Source organism: Mastigoproctus giganteus, chromosome 6 (genome assembly GCF_048544385.1).
Source record: "Mastigoproctus giganteus isolate SK-2022 chromosome 6, ASM4854438v1, whole genome shotgun sequence".
Taxonomy (NCBI): Eukaryota; Metazoa; Arthropoda; class Arachnida; order Uropygi; family Thelyphonidae; genus Mastigoproctus; species Mastigoproctus giganteus.
Window position 1 is genome coordinate 17,639,424 of NC_143580.1, and position 18,806 is coordinate 17,658,229.

At 35.4% G+C, this 18,806-nt stretch overlaps 1 protein-coding gene across 2 annotated transcripts in view; it reads left to right on the forward strand.

Annotated features, from left to right (window-relative positions):
- Pkc98E (Protein kinase C) overlaps positions 1-18,806 on the forward strand; it is a 238,221-nt gene that overhangs the window by 158,721 nt on the left and 60,694 nt on the right. Inside the window, exons 9-11 of one of the 2 annotated variants that reach the window (XM_090375862.1) lie at positions 3,334-3,344; positions 10,259-10,266; positions 12,377-12,566. In XM_090375862.1, coding sequence (XP_090231988.1) covers positions 3,334-3,344; positions 10,259-10,266; positions 12,377-12,566 — 209 coding nt within the window. Of the gene's footprint in view, positions 1-3,333; positions 3,345-10,258; positions 10,267-12,354; positions 12,567-18,806 lie in introns of both variants that reach the window. The other variant, XM_090375861.1, reaches the window with a different exon arrangement.

Below are 18,806 nucleotides of genomic sequence, written 5' to 3' on the forward strand. Positions count from 1 at the left end.
TATACTCCCTCCTATCATGTCTGGGCAGAATTGCAAACACTTTCAAATTTAACCCTAACTCGCTACTTTTTTTCAGCATTGACCCGTACTTGTTAAGTAAATCTGCAGATCTCTTAAGTTTTTCTAGCATTTGGGCAGAGGATTGCAAACTATACTTGAGCTCCATCCTTGCAATGACTGTGAATTTTTGATTGCATATAAACCTTTCATTAGTAAGTTTGCTGATTGTGTATGGATTCATGGTAGTGAGGGTTCGGCTGTGGCTGCCTCTGAGTGAATTTTTTCATGAAATTTTAAAATTGAATTGTAAAAATGAAAACTGTAAATGTTTTTAAATATTGATTTCTTCTTATACTGACCTGATTGCCAAAAATCAGATCAGGAATTTTAAAAAACATAAATTTAAAAAAAATCACAAAATTGTAAAAATCTCATAGTTATTTTTATTTTTGATGAAATAATATCCTTTCTATTTATTTATAATTTAATTCAGTTTAATAAATTTTAATGAATTTTGGAATAGTTTAGCTTTTTTAACTCAAATCAGACAACAATGATAAGCAGGTGTGATCTCTTCCTTTGATTTTCAGAGCTGGTTTCGTGCTTCTGATTTTGTTCTACAATTAAAACTGCCTGCTATTATTTGAAAACGCAAATAAGGGATGGCAGCAGGTACTGAAAGATTACAAAACAATTTGTACATTATGTAATGCATTGTTTGAATCACATTAAATCGCCTTAGAAAACATAAATTTATACGTATTCCCCCACAGATCCCACAAATATAAAATGTAAATTTACATACATACATCAAAAAGGGTTAAGGGTTCAAAAAGTTTTAATGCTAGTCAAACTTAACTGTGGAAAAGGACATTTCACTTGCATTTTTGCATGAAAAGGATTTATTTTGAAAATTTAGAAGATAGAGAAATTAAATGAAATGAAAGTAAACCTAAATCCATACATTCTAGGCCTTAAAAAAAAGTAACATTTGTAGTGAAATGTATAAGATATTTTGTTTGTTGCAAAGCAAAGGTATTGTGTCAAATAACACTTCTATTGCATCAGATAGTAATTGCAAGGTATTGCATCAGCTCTCTATAAATACAGGGTTGGAAAGGTGTACATGTCCATTAGTATCCTGTTTTGCGGAGGTGTAAGCATGGCTCCATATGTTCAGTTGACACCAAGAAAAAGAAGTGTATCTGTGTATAGAAGTGTATAGAAGTGAAATTTGCTCATATCCAGCCAGTTCCTAAAAAGGGCAACAAATCCCTCCCATCCAATTATCGTCCCATTGCAATTACTTCTACTCTTTCTAAAGTAATGGAGAAATCAATTAACTGCCAACTCTTAAACCACCTAGAAACCTTCCGTCTGATCAACAGTATGGATTCCGTCAGTGTCGATCCAATGGTGATATTCTGGCTTATGTTACCCATTTATGGACTAATTCAATGGGAAGGTTCGGTGAGACACAAGTAGTTGCTCTTGACATCTCAAAGGCTTTCGATCGTGTTTGGCATAAAGGTCTTCTAAACAAGCTTCCATCTTATGGTTTGCCTTTGTGTGTTTTTAGTAATTGGTTATCCAGTTTTCTCTCTGATCGCTCACTGAGGGTGATGGTAAATGGCTCTCTGTCTTCTAACTTCTCCACAAATGTCGGTGTCCCCCAAGGTTCAGTTCTTTCCCCCACTCTTTTCCTCTTGTATATTAATGACCTTCTTCCATTGACTGGAAATCCTATCCATAGTTTTGCCGATGATAGCACATTGCATTCTACTTTCCATTTTGAGAAACCTTGTACTGCTCAATCAGCTTCAATTTCTCGAAAATCTGCTAACAATTCCTTAAATGGCGATCTTCAGGTAATTCTCCAGTGGGGCAAAGACAACTTAGTTGATTTCAGCCCTTCTAAAACTCATCTTGTCTTATATCTCGCAAAAAGGATTCTTCTGCTCCTATGCTTATCTCTTTTGGGGATCACCCTGACTTCTAATCTCTCTTGGCACAAGCACATTAAAAATATTGCTTCCTCTGCATCTAAAAAACTTGGTTTTCTCTTTCACTCTCGGCGTTACTTTTCTTCCAAACAGCTGTTCTCTCTGTATAAATCGCAAATCCACCCTGCCATGGAATATTGTTCCCACATCTGGTGGGTGCCTCCAAAACCTCTCTCAGGCTTCTTGATTCCGTTCAGAAGAGGGCAGTTAGGTTAATTAATGATTCATCTCTAACAGAGTCTCTCCACTCGTTGTCTCTTAGATGTACTGTTTCTGCTGCCTGCCTCTTTTACAGATACTTCCATGGACACTGTTCTTCTGAATTGGCTTCTATAATTCCCGCTCCCTCTTTCAAAACAGTCCGAACACGTGCCGCCACCCGCCAACTGCCGTTTTCTGGAACAACCTTCCTTCATATGTAATTTCCTGAAAATTTCAATCTACGGAAGTTCAAGTCCAAAGTGAAAAGTTCAAGTGAAAAGAAGATGTCAACAAATATCTTCTTTCGTCTTCTCAACCTCCAACCCAAGCACGGTACTAAGTACTATAGATTCTAATACCTCTCGTGTTTGGGGTTCACATTAAAAAAAAAAAAAAAAAAAAAAAAAAAAAATCCCAGGTGCTGAAATTAAAGCACGAAAGCGGTGATGTGAAAAGAAGACCTGGATCAGGCCGTAAGAGAGTGCCTTCCCAAGATCGATATTTGGAATGGCTATGCTTTCGTAATCACCATGCTAGTGCTCCTGATCTAAAACTGGACTTTGAGATGGTGTCGAAACAAGTGCATGAACTATCCAAAGACAGCTTTCAGAATGTGGTCTGCATGCCTATCGGCCCAAGAAGAAGCCTTTGTTGACCCAACAAATGAGGAAGAAGTGACTTGCTTGGGCTAAAACATGTTTCATGGACAAAAATCAATGGGACACCATCTTTTCTGGCAAATCGAAATTCAACCTGAATGGCTGAAACTATATGTCAGAAGACGAAAATCGGAGGCATACCATCCTGACTGCATAACACTGACTGTAAGTTCCCTGCTGGTCAGATGGGCTGGGTATGCATAACAAGCAACGGGGTCAGGCGAATTAAGTTTATTAACAGAACGGTGAATGCAGAAACTTACATTGCTACCTTGGAAGAGTGCCTGAAACCTGTTATTAGGGATCACCACACAGACGTACAAAACTGCATTTTTCAACAGGACTCGGCACCTTGCCACACAGAAAAGTTTGTAAGTTTTATGCTATTTAAATTTAATGATGAGTTTTGTCTTCTTGTCTCGCAAGGCTGGAGAAATATATTTTTTTTTTATGTCACAAATACAGTGAAGTATCCTTTTCAGTAATACAATATGTGCTTTTATTCACTTTCATTTGTTTGTTATAAAAGTCATTGGAATTTTATGAACAATGTTTTATCTTCAGTAAACTGAAAATTGCTAGTTACACTTCACATGAAGCCTAACTTCCACTTTCCACATACTTCATTCTCTGATATATATATATATATATATATATATATATATACACAAAGGGTACTAGGAAAGTTTTGCAATACAGCTTTGTTTATTTAATTTTTTCAAAGTAATTTCCTCTACATTCAATACACCTCTCCATCCTCCGAAACCAATCTTTAAACCAGTTCTGCCAAGTTTCACTAGGGAGTAAAGCACACTCGTTGTCCCAAGCCCGTAGAAGGTCCTCATCACTGGAAAACCGCCTCCCTTTTAGCTTCATTTTCACATGCGGGAACAGTGCAAAGTCGCAGGGAGCAAGGTCTGGACTGTAGGGAGGGTGCTCGAGAAGTTTCAGTCCTGTCGTGGTCAAATATTCGGTGCAGGCTTTGGCGCGGTGAACTGGAGCATTATTGTGATGGAGGTACCAGGTGTCCATTCTTGACTTTGGCCGCAGGTTCTTCATAGATCCAATGACTTTAGGCAGGCATTGTTCAGTATACCACTTAGCTGTGACTGTCTTCTGCGTGTCCAAAACGACACGTTCCACAATTCCACTCGATTTGAAAAATACAGCTATCATTTTCTTCTTTACAGATCGGGATTTTCTGACAATTACGGGTGTGTCGTCATCATCAAAGACCCAAACTTTGTTTTGAGCCTTGGTCGGCAGATCGTAATAGTACAGCCAAGTCTCGTCACCTGTCACGATGTTGTTCACATACCGAGATTGTCCCTTATCAAACTTTTTTAACATCTCCCGGCACCAAGTCACACGTCGTGTCATCTGCTCTTCAGTCAGTTGATGCGGCACCCAGAGAGAGAACAAAGTTTCTTCACGTGCAAATGATCTTGCAGAATCGAACGAATTGCTGGTGCATTTATGATTTGAAAAATACAGCTATCATTTTCTTCTTTACAGATCGGGATTTTCTGACAATTACGGGTGTGTCGTCATCATCAAAGACCCAAACTTTGTTTTGAGCCTTGGTCGGCAGATCGTAATAGTACAGCCAAGTCTCGTCACCTGTCACGATGTTGTTCACATACCGAGATTGTCCCTTATCAAACTTTTTTAACATCTCCCGGCACCAAGTCACACGTCGTGTCATCTGCTCTTCAGTCAGTTGATGCGGCACCCAGAGAGAACAAAGTTTCTTCACGTGCAAATGATCTTGCAGAATCGAATGAATTGCTGGTGCATTTAGGCCCAAAGTATCCTCTATCTGTTGGTAGGTCACTCGCCTGTTTTCGTCAAGCATTTTCCTCACAGCAGTAATGTTTTCCTCCGTAACTGACGTTCGTGGGCTTCCCGGCCTCTCAGAATCCTCCAGAGTGAAATTTCCCCTTTGGAATTCTCTATACCACCTGAATATCGTTGTACGATGTGGACAATCATCATCTAGTGCAAGAGTCATTTCTTCTAAGCACTGGTCTATGGTTAAACCACGCACGAAATTATACTGCAAAACTGTCCTTATCTCATTTCGTGACCACGATGCCATCGCAAGCACTTTACACTCTCACTACTAATGAATAACTGAGCCCATCGACTTGGCGCGGCGGCTACTATGCACGTATGAACATGTCTCAACATGCAGCAACAAGCAGCTTCCTGTGATTCATTGTTGCGTCATATTGCAAAACTTTCCTAGTACCCTTTGTATATAGAGAGAGAGAGAGAGAGAGAGAGAGAGAGAGAGAGAGAGAGACTTTGTAGTCATTTGAGAAATTACAAATTGTAGTTTTATTAACAATATAAATTTCATTGATTTTATTAACATACATGTATAGAGATAATTTAAACATTTTTGAAGTTTAACTCAGAAAAAACTTGTCTTTTGATCATGGATTATTATTTATTTTCAAATAACTCTTGTTTTAATGCTTAGAGAACTGATGTGTTATATGCAATTTACTGTTTTTTAGCTGGTTTTGATGTTCATTGATTAAGCGATGTAGGCCTTTTTATTTCAGAAACATCACTGTTAGGTACTCAGTCTTCAAAATTGACTCCTGATTGGTTTTGGGGTGGTTTCACAAAGCCAGGCAAGTTTTTTTAATTTGTGCATGGTTGCTACCACCCACTGACCTCTTTTTTATTAACTAACATCTAATGGTTATTCACCTTAATCATATAGAATGTCTGTTTTCATTTTTACTTTATTTTTGGAAACATCAAAGGAGTTTTGCGAGTTTGATTTGAATGTGTTCAACAAACTCACTCACTAATTAGCCAGAGGTTAGTTACTATGCTGAAATAGGTTTGCTTCTTTTGCTAATAAGTAAGTGAGTTTAATATGTGTGTATTCCCTGTTACACAAGTAGGCTGTCTTATTGTCTAATCAAATTCAGAAATTAATAAGTACAGTAAATTTTTAAAAGCCCTTTTGCCTCATCCAGGTAACAGGAAACCATAGAGATCCACTTGTAATTGTGCTGTTTTACCAATTTCAGATTAGTATTTTGTTTACCTTAAACTATATTTATAAATGTTTTAGTTGTAATTTCCAGCTTTATGTTTAATAACATAAAGCTACTTTATGAACTCTTCTAAAAATTTATTACCCCCTCCCCATCATCAGTATCTGGGGCTCTAAAACTTAACAGTATATTATGGGTATATTACGGATATTTACATATTTAGGGAACTGTTTAATGAGTATTAAGCATTCCCTCTGCTCATGAATAACATGATTTGTGAGCAAATGGAGTGGAGAAAGGAACAGGGATAGCAAACAATTCCTTATATATTAATATTTAGTCTATATATCTGTGTAATATCTGTACATTTTGTATACATTTTGTCCATATACTAGTCAAACATTGATGCTATGGGCATGCCCTAGGGCATGAACTGTAGCCTAAATTATGTTGGGCTTAATTCTGATTACCATATATGTATAAAATAAAACAAATTAGCATTGCTCAACAATGTCCTATTTCAGTTTGTCTTAATTTTGTCAGTGGTAAAAATTATATATAATCTTGTCAGATATTATCTTTTAATCAGCTTTACTCTACTGAAACAAGCATTTGATTAAAAGAAAAGATATTAAATAAGCTGTAGTTGTGTTTTTTTCTTTATCTTATTTTTTCAGCTGTATTTTATTACTTCACTTATTTTGGAATGGCTTTTTTGGTAATGCAGATTTTTTTGGATTGAGCTTTATTTTTCATACAATGTTATTTTTTTGATAAGTATTGTGCATTTCTCTGTTAGATTAGATTAAATAAATAACACTTAAACTTAATGTTAAAAAAAAAAAAAAAAAAAAAAAAAACAGTTTAATGCTTTCACTGCCAACTTTTCTGATGACCTTTTTGACCTGGGATTGAGTCAATATGGATTGGAGAGGGCAGAGACATTTTTGGGCTTTCTTTTCACTGTGATTGGATTAGTCAGCTTCCAGTGAAGCCTCCTTTGCATAAATATTTTCTCTTGTCAAATTGAAAGAAAAATTTCTAAAAGTAGGGTGGTTCCCCCTCCAAGTGTATTAACAATCTAGTGCAGCAGTGAATGCGTTAATAATGTAATATTGAGAAACCCTGCTTCCAGAATATTCAACATACTAAATTTGCTTATTTACAGAGTTTTAGTGTTTTGAATTGCCTTGATAATTGGCAAAAGTAGATTCAGAGATGTCTGTAAATAAATAGTAGCATAATTGCCAACTTTCCAGATTTATGATGGAGAGTCATTTTTGATCCCTTCCCTTGCTCACTATACTGATAGTTTTTGGTCTTTTTCTCAAAAAAATTGTAAAACTACATCTTTGCAGTTAAATTCTTATTCATTTTTAATCTGTGAATTTGTGCTTAATGAATTGCTCTCAGGTGTGCTTCTATATTGCATGAAATATGTGGAACAAAATTTAATGATATATAACAGAGTATAAGTTTTATTGCAATATTAAACCAAATTTTATTTATATATGTGTGGTGTGAACCTCAATTTGACTTAGCAGTGTCGTTTAGTCAAATGCCATTGAAATAGAATGTAGCATTTAAGAAGATATGCAAGATTTATTTTTTTTTGTGCATTATAAAATCTTGAAAAGTTAACATGTTCACTTTATGTACTATATAGATGTCATTTTTCAGTTTTTCAAGTTTCAGGAAACACAAGTAAGGTACCATTTCAAAGTGAGAATAAGTATCCAATTCTGTTAAAAAAAAAACATAAATAAAAAATTGCAGAATTCCTCTCTATTTATCTTATAACCAGTATCTGTTGTACTCTCACTGATTCCCCTTGGGCTGTTAATAGTGTGTATTGCTGTATTATTGAAAAAAAAATTGAATAAAAAATCTCTTCACAGCTGCATTATAATTTTCTAAAACTGGAATTCTGTGATAAACAAAAATGATCACTTAAGTTATAATGTAAAAAAAAATAATAATTTGTTTTATGGTTAACATTTTATTTTATAATTCTTATGTTGCTAGCTAGAGAAAAAAATTTAAATAAAAAAATCTCTGCTCGTGGCCATAATTTTCTAAAAATGGAGTTTTGTGATACATAAAAGTCCTGCTTAGGTTAAAAAAAATATTTTAAGATTAAGGTATTTTGCTTATAATACATTTAGTAGTATTAGCCATAAAAAAAAAAATAATATCCACATTTATAAGCTGCTAAATTAGAACATCAATAAGTTGGAGATTTTATAAATGTTTTATTTGCATATTTTAAACTAAACTGCTGCAGTTAAGAATATATAGGCAACGCCGGTATAACATGGTTTCACTCTAACATGATTGATAAATTGTGGCAATCCTCATACAACACAGTACTTACATATCACGGTTTTGCTCTAACACAGTTAGAATTTCAGTAAACCTCGCATAACGGTATTTTTGAGCTTTTGTGCAGGGGAAACCCTGCTATTATGTTGGATATAATTTTTTTCAACCTTTCCACTCTTTTTGAATCCCCATTGATGACAGTGGGGATTCAAAAAAAAAAAGAGGAAACCTTTTTTTTTTTTTTTTTGTTGGGGAAATTCCCGTGTTACATTCTGAGCTATTGAACTTCTACTTGTTGAACTTGTGGAAAATCTAGATTTCAGAGTTTTATTACTATTGATTACTATTGGATAGCACACTAGGCAATCCGAAAGATTTAAGTCGTCTACGTGGAGGAGAAATTCTTGAAGATAAACATAAAAAAGGCAGCAAAGGAAGTAAGCAAACCCTTAGCCATAATTATGAGAGCTTCTTTGGACTCAGGGGAGGTACCCATGGACTGGAGATGTGCAAATGTGACCCCAATTCACAAAGGAGGATCAAAGGTGACACAAATAATTATAGACCTGTTAGTTTAACTCCTGTTCCAGGAAAATTAATGAAGGCACTGGTTAAAGAAGCATTGCAGGATCATCTAGACATGACTTCAGTTATAGCTCGGACACAGCATGGGTTTGTTAAGGGGAAGTCATGTCTGACTAATTTGATTGGATACTGTGATGTAGTCACAAAGGAACCGAAAGTAAAGAATAACTTTGATATCATATATTTGGTTCTTAGAAAGGCTTTTGATACTGTTGCACATGGAAGACTGCTGAACAAATTGGAGCAGTGTGGCATTGGAGGCAAATTGCTGCTATGGATAAAGGGATGGTTGAGTGGGAGAAGACAGAGAGTGGTAATCAATGGGCACTGCTCATCGTGGACTAATGTTATTAGTGGAGTCCCTCAGGGTTCAGTGTTGGATCCATTGTTGTTTTCTGTATTTATAAATGATATTGATGATGGTATATCAAGCTTAATGTCCAAGTTTGCAGACGATACGAAGTTTGGCAGGGTTGTTAAGGACACTAATGACAGTACACTGCTGCAACAGGATCTAGAAAAGTTGAGCAGATGGGCTGAGAGGTGGCAAATTAAGTTTAACCTTGACAAATGTAAAGTACTGCATATGGAAAGCAGTAACCCCCAGAGCAACGTATCAACTGTGTGGTACTACACTGACAGTGGTAGAGAATGAAAAGGACCTGGGGGTAATTGTGCAGGCAGATATGAAGTTTTCTGATTAGTGCAGATGGTCTGCAAGAGTATACAGGAATTTTTCTAGCAGGGATAAGGAGGTGGTTATCCCCTTATATAAGGCAATGGTCAGGCCACACCTTGAGTACTGTATACAGATCTGGAGGTCTCATTTTATCAAGAACGTAGGGCTGCTGGAACGAGTACAGAGAAGGGTAACAAGATTAGTGAATGGAACAAAGGGTTGCTCTTACAAAGAAAGGCTTAAATTTTGCAATTTACAGTGTCTAGAGACTAGGCACCTGTGAGGTGATCTGATTGAGGTGTATAAAGCCTTGAATGGTTTGAGCATGCTCAGTGCTGATGGGATTCTTCCTCTTGCTCAGAATAATCACCTGAGAGGGCATAAATTCAAATTGAGGAAAGACAGATGTAGAATAGGTGTGCGGAAGTTTTCCTTTAGCCAGCGGGTAGTTGGTTGGTGGAACAGACCTCCATCCTTTGTTGTGGAAGTTGATTGCCTAAATAAATTTAAGGCTGAGCTGGACAGGTATTTGAAATGAACGGAGGGGTGAAATGGGAGTTTTTTTTTTTTTTTGGCTGATACGGCATAAGTTTGATCTCTTGCATTATATGCCTCTACTAATGCTAATGCTAAATAACCTCCTTTTTGTACTTTTCTTAGTCCCGTATAATACATTTTTGCACATCGTGACATTTTACAGGAACCTAATAACCGTGTTATACTGGCACACTATGGCCACAGATGCCGATGTGACTAATAAATCCCCAAACAAACAAAACCGTGTTATATGAGGGTTACCTGTAATTATATTATGATTAATAAAAATATGTTTTTAGAATAAAAAAAATATTTCAGTGAGAAATAATGTGTCCACATTATAGGCTTTAAATCTTGCTGTTTGCTAATCAGGCTGTGCAACCAGTTAGGATAAAAAAATAAAACTTAAAAAAAATTACCATTTCCATTAAAAATTATTTTTATTTTAATTTTATGGATATGTTTAATTTTAAATATAAATTAAAAATTAAATTATTTTAATTTTTGTTTTAATTTTATAATGGATATAGTATTGCTAATCAAGAAAAAAAATTAACAGGAAGCATATGTATGTTGTAAAATTGTAAATATTGCAAATGCGGAAATTTCCACGTGATCATTTATGTTATAAACATTGTATAACATGTATAACTTAAAACATTTTAATAAGAAACTGGCATTTAAAACATGGAACTTGCTTAAATGACTTTATAGGAATAAATGATTAATCCTTCTAATAAGGAATTACAGACCATGAAGTTAGAAATAAATCAAATAATCATTTCTAACTTCATATTTATAACTATTAATCGATTTATACTTCCTTATTAAAAGGATTAATCATTATTCTAGTTTCATGCTTTAAATGCATAAAGCCTTGTGTATATATCGTTTTAAAAGTCTAGTTAAGAATTATATTGTATTTTAACAATTATATTATTTTAAATAAACCTCCTATACATCCTATCTAGCAAAGTCAATATATTTTATGATTTAGGATAATTCTGAATTTAATTTTGACCTCTTAATTTAAAATTCTAACTGTAGAATTCGATTCACATCATGTATTGTAAACATTTCGTAAACTTCTCTCTGCACATAATGTTATAGAATCCAAAAACTAAAGCCTGAAGACTAATTTCAATATTGAAATCCAAAACATAATTGATTTTATTTAGTTGTTGCAATTATTTTGGGTCTAATTATACCAATTGACCTTTGTACCAGTCAACTAATTAAAATGCTTAATTGCGGAAATTTTTTTTAAAAATCTTTCTTATTTAAAAACAACAATAATAAAAAATAAAATAACCTACCTGTGTGTTTTCCTCTTCATGTAACTATCCACTACTATTTATGGAGGTAACTTATACCAGTATTAACAACAAGTTGGTTATAAAGAAACTTTGACACCTAATTATGGAATCATTTATAACAGTGAAAATTTTGCCTTCATTCGACTTACTCTTCCTTTTCAGAGCCTTATAGACTTCAGGTGCCTGATTAACAAGCTCTCTAGTGTTTTTGGCACATAAAGATCAGCATAGAGTTAACCAGAAAAAAAAGAAAAAAAAAAAAATAACAGTGAGATGCACAGTTATAAATCTGTGAAAATCATCCATTGTGACCATTTCCTTATGAAATTATAGAAAAAAATTACATTTATGAACATATTTTACTTTAAAAGATCATCTAGGTTGCCATCCCATCTGGGGTTGGCAATCAGCATCTGTCATAAATATCATGAAATAATTGTTCCACATTTTTTGCCTTTCCATTCCTTCAAATTATCCAGCCATGATATTCTTCCTCTTACGATTAGTTCTTCCAGTCAGATTGATTTGTGGCACTGCATATTTTTCTTGATGTCTCACAATGTGACAAAAAAAAAGTTTTTCATTTCTTTATTAGAGACAGCAATTTCCTTTCTCTGCTGACTGATCTCAGCACTTCCACATTTGTTACTTTAGCTGTCCATGATGCGTAATTTTCTTCTATACATGTACATCTCAAATGCCTCTAATTTCTTAATTGTTGCTTTCTTTACTGTCCAATTTAAAAGATACATAGTTAATAAAATTGTATATTGTTAATGAAATTTAATATCAAGCCAAAAGCCTGGATTTTAAAAAAATCTCCAGATTCCTGAAAGTTAGAAGTTGGCAATTATGTAATAGTTAAGTATATTGGATGCAAGTTTTCTCAGTATTACAGGGTCAATAAACTAGTTTTTGCCCTTCAGAACACATAATATAAGTGTTATTCATTTAATTTAATATAATTTTAATTCTTACATTTAACTTTTTGCTCAACATTTGTTCATTTAGTTTTATTTCCTTGTATTGTTACAGATCTCTCAGGATCACAGCTAAGGATTGATTCCACTTCTCATAAATTTGGTCAACCATCATTACGTGTGCCTGGGGCAATAACTCCAGAAGAACCATTATCTTCTAGTGGAATGATTGATCGTTTTCGTATTCCTACAGAAAGTAAAGTTAAGAAATTGGGGCTGGATGAATTCACATTTATCAAGGTTCTTGGTAAAGGTAGTTTTGGAAAGGTAAGTGAACAAGGGCGTATATTAATATTTTTAAAAGTTATATATTCTAAACTTAATGTAATAATTTGTCAGCAGTAATATTAAAAGCATAGCAGAATAAATTCAAAGCTCTCTCTCTCATGCACATGTGTGCATGATGCACACGATGCACACACGCATGCACACACAATATGCTTGTAAAGAGAATATCTTGTATGTTACTATGCCTGCAACAAACTTAATGAATATGAAAAGTTTGCTGCATTGATTCACACTGCAACTTTCAGAATAAGGAAAGGTTTTTAATAAGTGATAATCAATGTATTATGGCAAAGGTAAAGTTATAAAAAGTTTGGGGCTCCCATACTTTTGTCAGTTTAGTTATAGGATGCTATATTCAAGGCACATTCAAAGAGTTATTGCCATTGAACTCAATGGAGTTTTTCCTAGTCTTTTTTTTTTTTTTTTTTTTTTTATGTGAACCCCAAACACGAGAGGTATTAGAACCTATAGTACTTAGTACCGTGCTTGGGTTGGAGGTTGAGAAGACGAAAGAAGATATTTGTTGACATTGGACTTGAACTTCTGTAGATTGTAATTTTCAGGAAATACGTATGAAGGAAGGTTGTTCCAGAAAACGGCAGTTGAATGAATAAATGAGGAAGATGAAAAGTTGGTTCTGTGGGTTTGAAGTTGGAGAGTAAATGGATGTTGGCTGGTGGCGGCACGTGTTCGGACTGTTTTGAAAGAGAGAGCGGGAATTATAGAAGCCAATTCAGAAGAACAGTGCCCATGAAAATATCTGTAGAAGAGGCATGCAGCAGAAACAGTACGTCTATGAGAAAGCGAGTGGAGAGACTCTGTTAGAGATGAATCATTAATTAACCTAACTGCCCTCTTCTGAATGGAATCAAGAAGCCTGAGAGAGGTTTTCGGGGCACCACCCCAAATGTGGGAACAATATTCCATGGCAGAGCGGATTTGCGATTTATACAGATTGAGCAGCTGTTTGGAAGAAAAGTAACGCCGAGAGCGAAAGAGAAAACCAAGTTTTTTAGATGCAGAGGAAGCAATATTTGTAATGTGCTTGTGCCAAGAGAGATTAGAAGTCAGGGTAATCCCCAAAAGAGATATATCATTTTGCCTAGAAATTGGAGTGTCACTAAAGATAAGCATAGGAGCAGAAGAATCCTTTTTGCGAGATATAAGACAAGACTGAGTTTTAGAAGGGTTGAAATCAACTAAGTTGTCTTTGCCCCACTGAAGAATTACCTGAAGATCGGCATTTAAGGAATTGGTAGCAAATTTTCGAGGAGTTGAAGCTGATTGAGCATTGCAAGGTTTCTCAAAATGGAAAGTTGAATGCAATGTGCTATCATCGGCAAAACTATGGATAGGATTTCCAGTCAATGGAAGAAGGTCATTGATATACAAGAGGAAAAGAGTGGGGGAAAGAACTGAACCTTGGGGGACACCGGCATTAGTGGAGAAGTTAGAAGACAGAGAGCCATCTACCATCACCCTCAGTGAGCGATCAGAGAGAAAACTGGATAACCAATTACTAAAAACAGTTGGCAAACCATAAGATGGAAGCTTGTTTAGAAGACCTTTATGCCAAACACAATCGAAAGCCTTTGAGATGTCAAGAGCAACTACTTGTGTTTCACCGAACCTTTCCATTGAAGTAGTCCATAAATGGGTAACATAAGCCAGAATATCACCAGTGGATCGACACTGACGGAATCCATACTGGCGATCGTTGATCAGACGGAAGGTTTCTAGGTAGTTTAAGAGTTGGCGGTTAATTGATTTCTCCGTTACTTTAGAAAGAGTAGAAGTAATTGCAATGGGACGATAATTGGATGGGAGGGATTTGTCACCCTTTTTAGGAACTGGCTGGATATGAGCAAATTTCCAAGCAGAAGGAAAAACACCTTTGGAATAAGAAAGTGAAAAAAGGCGGCAAAGAATAGGAGTAAGTTCAGGAGCACAGATTTTGAGAACAAGTGGAGAAATACCATCAGGACCTGGAGCTTTCTTAGCATCAAGATTCATCAAAATCCTTCTGATATCCTTTTGACGGAAGACCACAGGAGGCATTGAATGGACCGTATTGGGAATGGTGGGAGGTGTTTTACCAAGTTCATTAATACATTAGCTGGAAGAAAAATGGGATGCTAGCAGGTCAGCTTTATCCTTGGCTGAAGTGACAACAGAACCATCTGGTTTGGACAGAGGTGGAAGCAGAGATGGGCAAAAGTTGCGGCCAATAGCTTTGGCAAGAGACCAGAATGCTCGGCTACCATTAGGGCAAGAAGCAAGTTTTCTACTCTTAGCCTGTTCAAACTCTAGTTTGGACTGATTAATAACTGCTTTACAATTGTTGCGAGCTTTGGTGTAGGCAGAAAATGAAACTGAAGAATTAGAAACAAGCCAATTACGATATGCAACATTCTTCTCTTGAACAGCCTTAGCACATTTATTGGAAAACCAAGGTTTAGATAAAGGACGAGATTTTAAAGTGGAGTGTGGGATAAAGGATTCCATTCCTGCAAGAATAATTTCACTGACACGATCTGAGCAAACGTTGACATCAGAAGTTTTGAAACAGTAATCCGACCAAGGAAAAGAAGAAAAGAAATCTCGCAGGTCATCCCATTTTGCATTCTTGTAATGCCAAACAACACGAGGTTGGGAATAGCCATGAGATAAAGGTTCCATTGGAGAAGAGACAATCACCAAGTTGTGATCTGAAGTGCCTAAAGGATCTCTCACTTCGACTGTGTACTTAGAAGGGTTGTTTGTGAGAAAAAGATCAAGCGTATTGGCTGTATGATTCGGATTGTCCGGTATTCTATAGGTAAATGAACAATCTGTGCTAGGTCATTAGTAATTGCAAAAGCCTCAGCATCTCGACGTGCTGGGTCGGTGTGACCAGAAAACAGAAGCCAGCTGGAGTTGTGAACATTAAAATCACCAAGGAAAATTACCTCACTGTTAGGAAAGTTGGACTGGAGAAAGTCAAGTTGCAATGAGAGGAAGTCAAAGAGCTCCAAGTGATTAGTGGAGTTGGGAGAACGGTAGAGACAACAGATGAATTTGACACAATGAGGCAGAGAGATTTTAAGCCAGAGAAGATCAAAGAGAGGAGATTCCAAATTGCCAAGTCTCTGACAGGGAATATCAGAACGGACATATGCACAAGTACCACCTTTGAGGCGAAAGGAATCATACAGCGAATAATTTGGGCATCTGAGATGAGCAGTAGTTGAATCAACTGATAACTGAGATTCTGTCAGAAAAAGTACATGGAGTTTGGCAGACTGCAAGTGGAAATGGACATCGTTGAGATTAGAATTGAGACCACGTATATTTGTGAAATGAATTAGGAAATCCTTGGGAGGTTTAGATCTTTTCGCAGATAAGCTTGTTCTATTAGTTTGACAATTCATGGTGTATTCAATAGTAAGAAAAAGTGGGTGGGACATGCTGTATGAAGTAATGAAATTTTTGGATATGGCGTACATGTGGTAAGAATATACCCAGATCCTTGACATAATGTGGCCTCGTAGTCTAGTAGCATACTTAGAGAAGGCTGTGGCACACCAAAATTTCAAAGCATTTGGAAATCACATTTAAAATTTTCTTTGTTTTCTTCTAACTTTTGTAACTTTTATTGTTGTATAACTAATTTTCATGCAAAAGTGACAGTTTAATTTTAATGTAAGTTTGAAGTAAGGTGACATTTGTAAATTAGAGTTCTAAGGATTCAGTGATAGTTTGACTATTGTTGCATTATAGAAAAAATGTTATGTTTTATGGAATAAACTGAATTTCTGAGACTTTGTTGGCTCTTTTTTACTTTAGTATGATGCAAGGAAATAAACTTTTTCTGCATTAACCAAAATATAAAATAAAACCCGAGTCAATCAATCAGAGTTTGCCCATTTATAAACACACTTATGCTAAATATAAGTTGATTGGTTGTTTTAGTTGTAATTGTTTCACATGTGCTATATTACTTTTCTGTTATTGCTTTGAGTTAGATTTTCAGTTAGCTGGATTGTACACAGTTTTGGATTGGCACAGTAGTACTATGTAAAACTAATTAAATTAATTAAACTTGTGCATGACAGATTGCATTAATTTTTTTTTTTTTTTTTTTTTTTATGAAACCCCCAAACACGAGAGGTATTAGAACCTATAGTACTTAGTTCCGTGTTTGATTTGGAGGTTGAGAAGATGAAAGATATTTGTTGACATTAGACTTGAACTTCTGTAGAATGTAATTTTCAGGAAATACGTATTAAGGAAGGTTGCTCCAGAAAATGGCAGTTGAATGAATAAACAAGGAAGATGAAAAGTTGGTTCTGTGAGTATGAAGTTGGACAGTAAATGGATGTTGGCTAGTGGCGCCACGTGTTCAGACTGTTTTGAAAAAGAGAGCAGGAATTATAGAAGCCAATTCAGGAGAACAATGTCCATGGAAGTATCTGTAGAAAAGGCATGCAACAGAAACAGTACATCTATGAGACAGCGAGTGGAGAGAGACTGTTAGAGATGAGTCATTAATTAACCTAACTGCCCTCTTCTGAATGGAATCTAGAAGCCATTTTTTTTGAATCTCATGGTTTATCCTGGAACAACTGTGTTGACATTTGCACTGATGGTGCAAAAGCAATGGTGAATAAAACTGCTGGTGCCTTAGCATGAATCAAGGCAGTAGCACCAAACTGTACTAGTAGTCATTGTATTCTTCACCGCCACACACTCACAGTAAAAAAAAAAATGCCAGTTTCACTTAAGAATGTACTTGATGAAGCAATAAAAATTATTAATTTTATTAAATCTCGACCCTTGAGTAAACATCTTTTTAATATTCTGTGTGACAAAATGGGAAGTATGCATAAAGCACTTCTGCTGCATACTGAAGTACGATGCTTGTCTCGAGGAAAAGCACTTTGTGATTGTTTGAGTTGTGAGCTGAACTAACCCCTTTTTTTCACAGAAAACTGACTGACAGGAAAAAACTATGGTTATTCAGATTTTTGTATTTGGCAGACATTTTCTCGAAAATGAATGAAGTGAGCTTGACACTTCAAGGAAAACAAATGACAGTATTAGTTGTCAATGATAAAATTCAAGCTTTCAAGTGAAAAATAGAATTTTGGAAAACTTGTATCTGCCACGTGACCTCGGCAGCTTCTCAATACTTAGACTTTTTGATTGGTGATATTAACGAATGTGATTTTTTGATGTTGTTTAACGAAATGTGTCAACATTTGGAAGATCTGCATAACTCAATGAACCAATATTTTCCAAATGACCAATGCACAATGTTACAAAATTGTAAAAGATCCATTCAAAGTGAAAGATATACCAGTGGATTTTAATGTAATAGAGTGTGAAAAGTTCACTGATATGGTTTCAGATTCCACATTGCACTTTTCAGAATCCTCAATAATTTTTAAGAATGTAAAGGGGTCCTGAGACCAAAACACTTGGGAACCGCTGTTCTAGATCATTCTGTGAAAGTGACAACATTTCCAGGTCTCGTGTTTGATACAGGTATGTTCATCGCTGCATCTTACTGCCATATAAATAAAAAATACCTTGTATAAATATAAAAAACTATTTTTGTCGAAAACAAGAGCTAATATGTCATTTTAAGCACTATTTCCATGTTTAGCACCCCAAAATCTATAAAGTAAACTTACTTTTATGCTCATAACAAGATATGACCCAAAATTTGTTGTTCTGTGTAGTGGTCACTAATGAATGGCACTGATTCATGTTCAAAGGGTTCATGATCCAAAAGATCTGAAAGAGGATAAATTGATGAACTCAAGAAACAGAACTGCAGAATTGCAAATTTCTGGTAAAAGCTTGGTGTGTTATCCTCACTCATGCAGAAAGTTTGTTTATGTTTCTCTCTTCTGGCATGAATAAAGCAGTTTTCTTATTTCTTTTAATCATTGTGCTAACGTTTGAAAATCTCAACATAGCTTTTCAATCCAGTGTATCCCGCATCCAAATATTGAGGTCATTACTCACAGATATGTTGACGAATGTTATGTGGAAATTTATTTTACCAACAGTTTTCAAATCTGCTTCCATTTTGTGAATTGATTGCCATAGTAGACTGCACCGTATAGATGATTCTGACTTCGTTTGTTTGTTTGTTTGTTTGTTTGTTTTTTATTTGGTTTTTAGGAGCATTAGCAACTAAGGCCATATTGCTCCGGGATATGCGGTAGTCAT